This window comes from Dermacentor albipictus, chromosome 4, assembly GCF_038994185.2.
Source record: "Dermacentor albipictus isolate Rhodes 1998 colony chromosome 4, USDA_Dalb.pri_finalv2, whole genome shotgun sequence".
In the NCBI taxonomy this organism is placed as follows: domain Eukaryota; kingdom Metazoa; phylum Arthropoda; class Arachnida; order Ixodida; family Ixodidae; genus Dermacentor; species Dermacentor albipictus.
Genome location: NC_091824.1, coordinates 167,285,159 through 167,297,847, shown reverse-complemented (window position 1 = coordinate 167,297,847; position 12,689 = coordinate 167,285,159). Strand labels below are relative to the sequence as shown.

The 12,689-nt window shown below is 42.7% G+C and overlaps 1 protein-coding gene across 5 annotated transcripts in view; it reads right to left on the bottom strand.

Moving 5' to 3' along the window:
- The window catches only part of Moca-cyp (nuclear cyclophilin protein Moca-cyp), a 64,487-nt gene that overhangs the window by 11,831 nt on the left and 39,967 nt on the right, over window positions 1-12,689 (bottom strand). For 4 of the 5 annotated variants that reach the window (XM_065442012.2, XM_065442010.2, XM_065442011.2 and 1 more), the window contains exons 14-17: window positions 11,682-12,162; window positions 1,532-1,597; window positions 1,048-1,386; window positions 6-64 (exon numbers count right to left, since the gene is read on the bottom strand). In XM_065442012.2, the coding sequence (XP_065298084.1) occupies window positions 6-64; window positions 1,048-1,386; window positions 1,532-1,597; window positions 11,682-12,162 (945 nt within the window). The remainder of the gene's footprint in view (window positions 1-5; window positions 65-1,047; window positions 1,387-1,531; window positions 1,598-11,681; window positions 12,163-12,689) is intronic. The other variant, XM_065442013.2, reaches the window with a different exon arrangement.

Genomic DNA, 12,689 nt, shown 5'->3' with positions numbered 1-12,689 from the left:
CTCACCTGCTCCACTTGACTTGTGACAGGGGCAAGGAGCTGGCAGTGTTCAGGCCAGATGATATCTGGAAATAAAAGCAGTTATACTAAAGAAGAACGGCAGGTTGGGCAAGTTGGTGGATTTCCATGTCTAAAAATAACGCTAAAAACTTACTCCAGACAACAGAAAGGAGGAAGGCACATGCACAGCACCATGTGTGTGTCCCATCCTCCTTTCTGTTGACTGGTGCAAGTCTTCAGCGCTGTTTTTAAACATTAAAGTAATAATAGCAGGCAAAAAGAAAAACAAGTAATTTCTCCCATCCCAAACAAAAAGTGTATAATCACTTTATGCAATGTCATTCTATGTGGCTCGAAACCACTGGAAATGGAAAATTTTTCCATGTATCATAATTGAGCTTGCTTTTTGCAAAAATCACAAAATGCAATTGAAGCTTTGCAATTTTTATAAATGCAGGTACAAGGTAAGATTACATATGTATGTTCAAGTTATATCATTGTTCGGACAGCCCAGCTTCACTGTTTAATTATTGTGCTCTCAACAAGTACTAAACAAGCACTATACAAACAAAAAGATAGAGACTGCAATGATTCTGATTATTTTGAACTGTATTTATACCCAGCACTACCTTTCTAGACACTGTTCCCTTCAATCACAGAGTAAGGTCTCAAATCTACATTATATATGATGTGACTCTTCACTACAGTCAATCAGGATCCTCAGCTATATCATATAAAAACTCTTTTCTTTACACAAGTATATATAAAATGACTTTCGTGACACTTGATTTTACTCCTACTGGACATATTCCATTGTGGTATGAAGATTTTACTTGGCAAGTATTACATGTTCACTTGCACAAAGCGGCTACAAAACTAATAAAACTGCATGATTAGTGGTTTGATCCTGTTTTATACCCTCTGTTACATTGTGCCATCCCTGACCCAAAGCGTGATCATTGAAAACTCACAACTGCTGTTTACAGTCAAATACTGGTTATCGACCCCAAGCTCACAAATGTAGCAATGTTATGGACAAATTCCTCACCTCATCTGGCTCCACACCTGGTGGAAGTGGTTCTGTCGGATCGAGCAGCTGTGCCAGTGGAAGCCTAGAGCGAAGAACTGCAGAGGCCACCTCTTCGACTGCTGCTTCTGTGGAACCTCGAGTTGGTGGTGGATTCTCTTCAAACTTGCGCGAAGGGCGTGACATCACCGTAGACCCCTGCTGCGCTGAAGAGGATGAGGCTGCTCCCTTCTCAGAAGATGACCGAAGCGCTGTGTGCCGGCCCGTAGTGGCAGATGCTGCTGCACCGCCACCCGATTTCTCAGCACGATGGTTTGTCTCTGTTGATCCCTTTGAGGCTGGCTTCAAAGAAGATGACACCTTTTGAACAAAGAGCAAAAGTGACAAAGGGTTGGTCGCAACAAATATATTTCATCTTGCACCTTCGCGTTAAACCTCAGAGTGTACATGCAGCTTTTGAACAAAACCCCAGCACACACAAAAGAAGTCTTTAGAAGCGTCTCACGTGAGGTCTTGTAGGTCTAGAGCTCTGCGTAGAATGCGAGAGGTGCGACCTTTGTTGCTTGTCTTTCTGGAAACAAAAGCTCTCTGTAAGCTTCTTGTTCACAAGAACATCACAGATAAACCCATAAAGAGAGCTGATTCTTTGTGGAAAGCAGTGGAAAGCAATACAAAATACAATGTTATAAACACAGTACACATGACAAATCGAACACACCATAAACACCTCACTAAACAGTAAACAATATGTAAGAATGCCTCAGCAAACACAAGACGGTGGTTAGCTGCATATAAGACTGCTGTTTCAGCAGCCAAAGGTTTTGTAGTTATTATCCAAGTGCATCTGCAAGAATTGTAACTTGGACCTCAGCCATGTCATGCTGTGTGCGCCGGTTTGGTTCGGGTCACCAAAGCTAAGCAGCACTTTGCTCAATCAGCAGTTGGGAGAGAGACACCTGTGAGCACAGTGATGAAAGCTCCTACTCTGAAATGAAATATACTTCAGATGTCAACCTCGAGAAAGGCAGTTTGTAGAAGATGTGCCTTTCCCACCACCCTTATCAGCAAGTTTTACTTCAGGAGCTGCTATACAAATTCATGAAAATGAAAAGGCTTTGGTTTGCAGTGTAGTAATTTTGATTAGGTTTGTTGCACACAAGAGAAGAAGTGAAGTTCTGCAGACTGTTAGAAGCATATCCTTTATCATTCTTATAGCCCTTGGGGTGCTGTTGACAGCGCGAAATAGCCAGCAGATAATTTTTTAAAATGTGCACAATTTTATCACACAGTCTACATTCAAAACTTGACTTGCTGTAGCTTCAAAATGGTTGTTAATGGCTTTCATGTAGCATAGTGTCTAGAGTGACTACTACACTGCTTAGCTGGATCAATGCAAATGGACAGCCGTTGTTGCTTCTGAGCATGTGGCAGCAGCAGGTGCCTAAGTGACCGAAATCTACACAATACATTGATGGGTCCGATGCTAATATTCTTATCGTCAGGATAAAAAAAGAGTCACTGGGACAAGAAGAGGAGGAATGACTATACTGTGGCAGGGGCCTGATGGCTGGAGCTTCGAGGCCCCACCTATGCAGACCATGAATATGGGGGATGCTGTGCACCTTAGAATTGCGACCAAGTGCCAATCCTGGCTGACACGAATGTGGTCGCGATCCTTTTTCATGCAGACACTGCTGCATATAGAAGAACCATGCTTTCGTTGTGCTCATCAAGATGAAAGAAACCTGTAATTACGTGTCCCACTGACCAACCAGAAAATGAAACATATGCAAAGCAGCCATAATTATACATTTCAGCTGGAGTTAATGCAAGAACAGTCTGTGGACCTGCCAAACTCAACAGCTCAAGAAAAATAATAATAAAGAAATTGTCTGAAGCCAAAAGATACTAAAATATGGTGAAAGATACTTAAATTGCTTTATTACTCAGAATGTCAACTATTTTTTAAATTTTGAGGGTTTGTTCTGTAAGAACACTGTGAACAGCAAGGCACTCTTCTATAGTGGCAGCAAGAGCAATATGTGCCACTGACAAGCAAAGATGTTCACAAAGTTTATTCATGAAACATTCAAGTAATGGCTGCAGAAAATTCAGTTTCATTTATAAGCTGGTTCAATAAGTTTGAGTGCCACTGTGGGTAGGTCTGAATAATCCAGCGGTGGTCTCTGTATGTGTTTTATGCATGCTTTTACTCATGTTTTAGTTTTTTTCTTTTGCACCGTTAACATACCTATTAGAGCAATGAACCAACTATTTCAGTCAGGCTAAAGTTTTGACCAAGAAATCAGGCTAACAAATTTGTCATGAATGCGTTCTGTATTCTTTTGTAACCACTTTTACCCTACACTAGGAAGCAAATTAAATATGTTAAATTACCAATGTAAAGGGGCTCTTATCATTAGGACACTCTAAAAACTGAACATTTAACAATAAAATTGTAAACGTTGGGAGGTATAAGCCTAGTACTTTGCCAAATCACTAGGCTTGGCAGCCGCTGCAACCCTCTCATTTGTTTTCACTCAGCGCAAGATGTGTCAGTATCCACCACGAAGTACATTGATTCGAAGGTGTGTGCACAGGAGTACTGCAGAGTGGACACTGCCAGCGACGCATGTAGCAGGTTCATTGTATCCCAATGCTATGGAGCAATTAAGGTTGAGAAGGAAGCAATCTTGGATGCTGCATAGTTTCTCAGCAGCACCCTCTATGGTTACTTGGCAGGAAGTTTGTCACATGTCTCAAGGAAAGCTTCCACAGAGCCAGGCATGTTGAAGGCCTTTGAGCAGCTGCAAGGCCTTGGCCAGGCATGCACATGACTTGTCGGAATGGTGTGAAACTAATCAAGCGCACCAGTGAGTGGGATGCTGTGATGAGGCACAGTACTGCATCAGAACTAAATCTGAAGACACAGAATCCATCACAGAGACGATGTGGAGTTTCATACTAGTATTCCTATCGCCTAGATAAGGATAATGTCATGAGAATGAGAAAAGGACGAATAAAAATACCTCAGCTGTGGCTGGGGCGACTCCACAACACACAAAAGGGAGTCCAAGAGAAAGCTTTCCATATTAACGGCAGTACCATAACACATACCATCACAGGTGAGGTGCAAATATAAGTAAGTTATTAAAGGTATGTTTGAACTAACGAGCCTTTATTTTAGCTCCGATCCCCATCTCAGTAGTCACTAGCAAGTAAAGTGTGTTTTTCAGAGGTAAAGTTGTCCTCTGGCACAAGCATGAACGTCACACTCAAGGGCTCATGTTGGTATGACATGAAAGACAGCTAGATGCACAAGTGCTATTGGATGCAAAAAGTTGCTTTAAACATCTAGGAGTGAGGGAGACAGCCAGCATATGCATGAATTGTTGGAAGCCACTGCAATGGGAAGCAAGACAATGCATGTGACCAGAAGCATGTAGTAACCACAAAACTGTGTGTGCTCAATGTAAACATACATGCTCCTTAGCACTGTGCAGCAGCACAGAGAGGCGCCACTTCCCACGAGCATCTCGAAATCATTTGCAAGTCCAGGAAGAAAACACAAAGGCAAAAAACAAAAGATGTCAAGATGCAAGCTATGTGAGGATGCCAATACTTTAATTGGTTGATTGATTGAGTAACTTTTATTTTACAGTCCTGCAGAACGCGTATTAGCACCTCGCGGGCCGCTCCCACGTCGGGACCGACAGGCCTAGCCTGCCAGCCGCATCGTGGGCCTGCTGGACAGCCCAACGTTGTTCAGCCAGGAGTGGGTTGCAGAGGGCTGCCTCCCACCTAGCTGAGCTGAGGTCAGGGCTTGCTATAGAGATAAATCCCCAGAGCATGTGCAAAAGTGTTGATCTATCCCCGCAAGCAGGGCACGCGTCATCAGTGTAAACCTCCGGATATATCGCATGTAACGCGAACAGGTTGGGATAGGTTTCTGTCTGCAACAGTCTGAATGTCAGTGCCTGAGACCTAGTGAGCTTGGGGTGAGGAGGAGGGTATTGTCGCCGTGGGAGATAGAAGTGTTTAAGAAGTTCATTATATGTGGCAGGCGCGTCCCTACTATGCGTAACACTCTTTTCGGCCGTTACAGCGCCAGCGCGGTCAGTCAGTGCGCGCGCGGCAGCGTGGGCCGTCTCATTGAGGTTCGTGGGGACACCCGCCATGCTCCCAACGTGGGCTGGGAACCAAGTAAGCAAGTGATACTTGATTCTATCCGGACCTGCCTTACGAAGCAGCCCAAAAGCCTGTTCTGAGATCACTCCACATTGAAATGCCCTAATGGCCAACCGTGAGTCACTGTAGATGACGACCCTGCTGTCATCAAGCATCGCCAAGGCAATGGCCACCTGCTCGGCTATCGCTGGATCTCCGGTTCGCACAGATGCACAGTTCGTGAGTCGCTGTTTGGTGTCCACCACTACTGCTGCAATACCTTTCATGAGAAGTGTGGAATGTGCCTGGCATTAAGAAGGCCATGAACAGGGGCTTTTGCACATGAAGACTCAATCCTAGGATGCACACGGTCATAGTGAAAACAATTAAATTAAACTGTGTGGTTTTATGTGCCAAAACCACAATCTGATTATGAGGCACGCCGCAGTGGGGGGCTCCGGAAATTTGGACCACAGGAGTCTTCCCAGGAGTCTTCCCTGGGCAAGCGGGCGGGCTCGCTCGCTCGCTATCAACTATCATGCAACTATGCATCATGCACTTAAACTAAAAAAAAAGAGCAATTGCGTTACTCGAAGAAAACCTAGTGCATATTGTTTCCAGTACAGTAGAGTAGCTGCCAGTAATTTTTTCATTACTGAGATTTATTTAGGCAATTGTAATTAATTTTCTAACTCAAGACGTATCTTAATTGTCGAAGTGTCAGTGAGGCATATGTAGGCAGAGCCGAGGGACATCTAATAGCATTATATTCAGTGACATACTAATTATGTACTAATTTTTTCCAACGATAGATAAACCCCACGAAATATGAACAATACTCCCTCCCTCTGAGTTAGCCAGAACAAAATAAAGAAAATAAAGAAAAACATTGTGATCGAGCTAGTGCCTTTGCCGCCGCTGTCGAAGTAACACGTTGCATATGGTATTAGTTGGAAACAAGCTGTGATAGCTGTTATCTTAGCGTAGATATTTTTTGGATGGGGTGGTTTTTTTTGACAGAATACCTAACACCACAAAAGCAAATTCACAACATCAGTGCAAATGTTTAAAGGTGTGTTTTGTTTCGTCCCAGTCATCATTTCTTTCTCTAATGAGCAGAAGGTAAAAAATTGGCAGTGGCTTAGCTCGGCTATACCAGGATATACATAGCGAAAGCTAAGGCATAGCATGGTTAGCCTTGGTTAATCTTGATTGCAAGTCCAGGTTAGTCTGGTTGTCTAGCTATGTTGCAGTGTTCAGCCAGTGGTTCAGTGCTACTAGTGATGCATGCACAGTAGTGACTAGGGAGCGAGAGAGAGAGAAACATGCGACGCAGCTGGCGAAGCGAGCAGAGGCGAGCGCAACGACGAGGAACGCAGTGTGATGTCATACCAAACGGCGACTGCGAAAAAGTGTGGCGCTGCGCAGCGGTGAAAGACCTGTGGCTCAGTGCTACTAGTGGCGCATGCGCAGTAGTGACTAGGCAGCAAGAGAGAGAGAAACACGAGACGCAGCTGGGGAAGCGAGTGGAGGCGAGCGCAACGATGAGAAACGCGGTATGACGTCATACCAAACGGTGACTGCGGAAAGGCGCGGCGCTAGGTTTTCAACAATATGCACTAGGTTTTCTTCGAGTAACGCAACTGCTCTTTTTTTAAGTCTTGGTGCATGATAGCTGGGGCACCCTGTACTCAGTAATCAAAATGAGGCCAAGCCGGATTCACTCGAAATCAGAATCAAAAGCATACATGCGCAGGAGCACTTATACTCGGACTTGTATAAAAAGAAAAAAGAAAGACCGAGAGAGGCTGCAGTTTCGCAGGAAAAGTGAATCAGTATTATTAGTGATAGCGAAGTATACAACAATTATGTGAAGGTAGATTGCACCACCGAGAGATGTCACTCAGGCTGTGAAACTGAGCTGTCTCCTACTATGAGGTCTTGTAAATTCTCATATAAGCCTGTCACTTCAGTGAACAATTCAAGGTCACACAAAGTTTCTTCAAGTGCAAGAAATATATATATATATATATATATATATATATATATATATATATATATATATATATATATATATATATATATATATATATATATATCATAAAAACACACACACACATTGAGGATGCATTGGATGCTCATTGTTATCTGACTTATTGTTAAAACCGGTACAGTAAACTTCTACTAATACAACTTCTGTTAATTATATGCCAGTTAATTTACATTTCAGTTAATTTGATCCCGATCGAAATTTCGGGCCAGCATCTATGAATTTCTATGGGCACAAACATTCGTTATATCAATCCTAAAATGATTCTTCACCAGATAACTTGCACTTGACCAGTCAGCATGACCCCTATGGTGGCCCTAATAGCAACTCCTTTACTAGCAGCATCTGTCTCAGCAGATCTTGTGGGAGAGTGAATGCTTTGAACACATGTAATCTAACATCGAAAAAAGCCTTTTCGACCTGCCCTAGGAAGATTTTCAAGTAACAATGGTAGCTTACAATGTTCAATTACTAGGTGTGTGCGAGTACCAAATAGAGCATTCCAAATCGAATAGAGAAAACAAAAAAAACAAATACCGAATCTACTATCAGAAAATTTTTCACCAAATTTAATGCTAACAAATTTCGGGCATGAAAATACAGTGCTGCACATGCTCTAAGTCTCCTAGCATTGCATAACAATAATCTAGAAAGCCATCAGTAACACAGACACATAGAAATCAACACATACAGTACGGTCTACACTTATTAAAGGGAAAACCAAATTAGTATATTTGAGCAATCCCTTCAAACCTGTGACCTCCCAGACTGGAAATTGGCTAAGCTGGTTCCACTCCAAAATCAGGCGACAAGCATCTATCACTCAACTATCGGCCAGTACCACTAAAAGCAGTCCTTGCAAGATAATGGAACATGTCATCTTGTCATCCCTAGCGAACTTTCTTAAGTCATCCTTTTTCACTCGTGCACAGCATGGTTTTAGAAAGCACTTTTCTTGTGAAACACAGCTAATAAATTTTGCAAATGATATTAACTTCATACTTGATCGTGGCAGTGAGGTTGACTGTATCTATTTAGATTTTCCCAATGCATTTGACAAAGCATCTCACAGCTTGCTTCTTCAAAAACTAAGTAAACTTAACATTGACCAAAATGTACTACGATGGATTGAATGGACTGAATGACTACGTGCACGCTAACGGCATTAACCTTTTTACGGTCAATGAAGTAAATATATGGCGCCGCGAACAAGTCCGAAAATGGTCGGTGCAGTATATTTACGGTGCCGTCTGTATTTAGAAGCGCGCCAATTTCCTAACTTTTTCTTTTCTGTCATGTGCTGCCACTATGTGGGGATACAGGGAATTTCTTTTCGTGTGCCTCCCTCTCTCGATTTTCGTTGCATGGTTCATTTTAGTGCTAGGTTGCTCCCGTGCGTCTATATGCTACTGCTCACGCATTGGCACGCACACGTGTGGGCGGCCGTTTGGATTTTATTTCGTGGGCGGTTTCGGCTTTCTGCGCTTGCAAAACCGATGGCTATCTTGTTACTAATCGCTCAAAGGGTGACCGCTTGTTTTTCGCTCGTTTAGTGCTCACAGGGGTGCGCATAGGAAGGATGCCCCCGTGCATGCATTTCCGTTTCTTTTCCTTTTTTTTAAAGACTTGCGAAAACTAATTGCCTAGCTGGTTGGCGATAACATAAGGATTAGCATAAGTTTGTCACACCTGTTGCTTTTTTTTGATGGGCACACAACCAAACAGTTTTCTTGAGTGCGCGCACCTACGCAGTTTGATAATGCTATGGACGTATGTATTAGTGTAAGAGCAGGAACATTTGAGACTTGCGAAATATTCTCGTGTGCGGATTTTCAAAGCCTTGAACTATGTGCATAAAAATGCATCAAATTTTTAATTCTGATAAGTTTATTTCCTTTTTTATTGTTGTTATTCATGAATGAAGAGTGCATATATACCAATGCAAAATATTTTTTTCTCAATTTACGGTCACTCTAGAAAAATTACGGTAAATATTTTTTGAAATAAGTCCCTCAGAAGAATTGGAGCACGTTTCATCTTCCGTAACCATCATCGTTTGTCCAGCATCACAGAAATGAAAAACACATTGTCACTAACCCCTTTCTTAATGCACAGGAAAACATCACGCCTGTGTCTGTTTTTTTAAATTTACCACATGAATTCCACCCTTAAAGATACATTACTCACGCCCCCAACATATGTTTCATCCTGCTTAGATCATCCTTGCTTGGTGTTCCACAGTGCCATACAACATCCTGCAGGAATTCATTAATTCCAAAAACACTGTTGGACTGGAGCCAGCTGCCACGGGATATTGCACTTTCAAAAGACTTTGATGAATTTAAGAAGAAATTATCAACACATTATTGCTTGCCATAGCTTTGGTTCCGTTTCTCTTTTCCTCGTAATCATGCGCATTCTTTTATATTTCTTCCCCAGATTTGCTGTGTTCATATTTGTACTAATGGCGGCATTTTGCAATTTGCATCACTTTTCTTTGTGTGATTTAGCGTTTTCTGGTATTTGTATAATCTTGAACTCACTTCATGTTCCGGGTTGTGAATTATGTATTTCTTCCGGTATATATATATTTTTTATATATGCGTTGTCTCCTTCTGTAACAAATTTACTGAAATGTGTGTACCACTCCCCTCAATAATGCCTTGTGGGCCATGAGGGTATCTGAAATAAATAAATAGGTATGCCAGCACTATACAGCTCATTTCTTATATGAAGATATGGAAAATATATCTGTTTATTATCAATAGAATATCTGTTGAATAGAATCAAGTCTTTTTTTCTCCTCTGAAACTAATGAACTATAACGCTTTGTTGTACTGAATACTAGGGGTGTGCAAACACTAAATATTTGATTTCAAATTGAATATTGAATCAAATCAAGAAAAAATGATGAATATCGAATTGAATATCAGAATATTTTTCACATTTGATGCTTACAAAAGATTTTTGGCAAGTACAATGCTGCACATGCTCGGAAGTCCCCTAGCATTGTACAACAAGAATCTAGCAAGCTATCAGTAACACAGATACGTAGAAATCAAGACATACAGTACGGTTTACACTTATTAAAGAGAACACCAAATTCGTATGCCAGCACTGATTACAGCTCAGTTCTAGTATATAGAGGTCCGGGAAATATTTATTTTTTTATCAATACAATTTTTGTTGAATAGAATCAAGTGCTGTTTTCCTCTGAAACTAATGAACCAGGGGTGTTCTGCTGTACTGAAAATCAATGAGGTTCTCAGTTTAATAGTGTACCTGTGCTTTGCGCCAATGTTTTATTTATCGTGTAGAAAGTTTTGCTTCCCTGTTTCTCTTTAAAATGCAGAGGGGCTATCCACCACACTTTACAGCCAGGGTTATCATAAGGCCAGTCTGACAGACGAAAGGATTGCACATCATATGACTTGCATTGCTGGCACTGACAGTAAACGGCATGCGCCATCTGCTCAATTTCATTGTCAGGTTTGGCATAATTTGCCAGCTGTCAAAGATTCTACATACAATCTGTGTGCCTATCGGCGGCTAATGTGCCTGATCATTACACTTTCCGAAATACGCAGTGCTTATGTTGCCATTCCCTCTGTCTCGGTGCTGCACTAACGTTTCTATCAGTCCTGTTGACCCGGACGAACCGTGCACTAACCGAGGCAGCCCCGGCCGTCGTCGAGGAGCGTTTGCCATGACAAAGTCCACATCTGCGTTAGCTGGGGCGGCTCGTCCATGGCGCACTCTGCAGTCCTTATGCGGCTAAAACGAAGTGAAACGCTCGCTTGGGCGGCATCAAGCATGAGGAGCTCTGCAACACGTGGCACTGCACGGATCTCTACATCCAATCCATCGAATATTTTAAAAATAGAATTATTCATACATTCACTATCTGATTCGCTTCAGCAATGTTCGACATTCACACACCCCCTACTGATTACGGTATTTACCTGATTCTGATGAGGGCTGCCCCCCAAGAAAATTTAACCATAAACCATGTATGTGGCATTCGTATGCATTGCCACGTAACATGGCTGTATTGTGGCAGAACTGATTTAGTAAACCAGCCGCCACTCTGCAACACATAGTAGACCAGCACCCATTTTTCTCGCTTCAATATTTCGACTTTGTGTAGGAGCTTTAACGTAATTTCTACTTTGAACAGACAGAAAGCAGACATGCATTTGATTTGGGGCTTTTAGAATCAGACAAGTACTGCCAAATGAATCAGCAGTGTGTTTTGATGTTTTTTCTGCACCTTGTTTAATTCGACCCGACAGATAATTGAATCAACTTTGGCGGTCCCATCAGGGCCGAAATAACGGTAGTCGACTGTGTCATTATAAGTGGATTTGGCAGTAAAAACAAAAGGAAGGACACAAGAAACAACAACAGAGCAAGTCTTCCGTGTCAAATAAATGCTTACACTGCTCTGAGGAGACTTTGCCTTGTTTTCACGGCTCCTCTCCTTGTTGGATGTTGTCAGGACATCGTGTTGCCTAGACCCTGATGGCTTTCCACCACTCTTGTCTTCATTGGGCCGCTGCCGTGTCTGCCGCTCTCTAGGTGAACGGGAACGTCTTCTTGGTGATCGCTCCTCCCTCGAAGTCTTCTTGGACCGTGGATCTTCCTCAAACTTACGCTGCCGCCGCCGTGGCTGCTCGTCCCCACCAGGCAGTGGCTGGTTTTCGTCCTGGGTGTTTCGGTGTGGTGACCGACGGCTTGTGTCCCGATCGCGGCGTTCTCGCCTGTCTCTGTAGCGGTCACGATTTCTGTCTTGATTTCTGTCTTGATTTCTGTCTTGATTTCTGTCTTGATTTCTGTCTTGGTTTCTGTCTTGGTTTCTGTCGTGATTGCGGTCAACATTCCGATCACGTCGCTCGCGCCGCTTATCTGAGGGACTTGGGCTGCGAGAACAAAAGATAGAAAAAGAAATGCATTTGCACTGTGCTTTCTAAGCTACATATTTTATGGAGCACCATATTTCTAGCATTCATAAGATCCCCTTTCTGACACTCTTGCCCTTTTTAAGACTAGCTTAAGCAACACGAATAAATTCATGCCTTTCTGCAGAATACTGGGTCCTGAACCACCCCTTGGGCTTGGTGAAATAACATAATCCACAGATAGCATACGCTGCTGTGAACATCTCTACCAAGTTTTGCTTTCGTAGGCAGTTAGAACTCGCAAGCGCAGCGCGATGTCACCTTTCTCTCAAATATTCTCTTTTCAACAGAAGCCTCTCCTCAGTCTCTTCTGGACGCTTTATTTCGTAATAAAGCGGATTCCCATACATGGCTACTATTAGTAGTGGTGGCGTGCTACGTAGTGTAGATACCACAGCTGCCATGGGGTGCCGCGACGAGTCCACTGGCTAAGCGCACTGTGGCTCACTGAGGACAACCGCGTTTGACTTATGTTTAGCGTGTCGTAG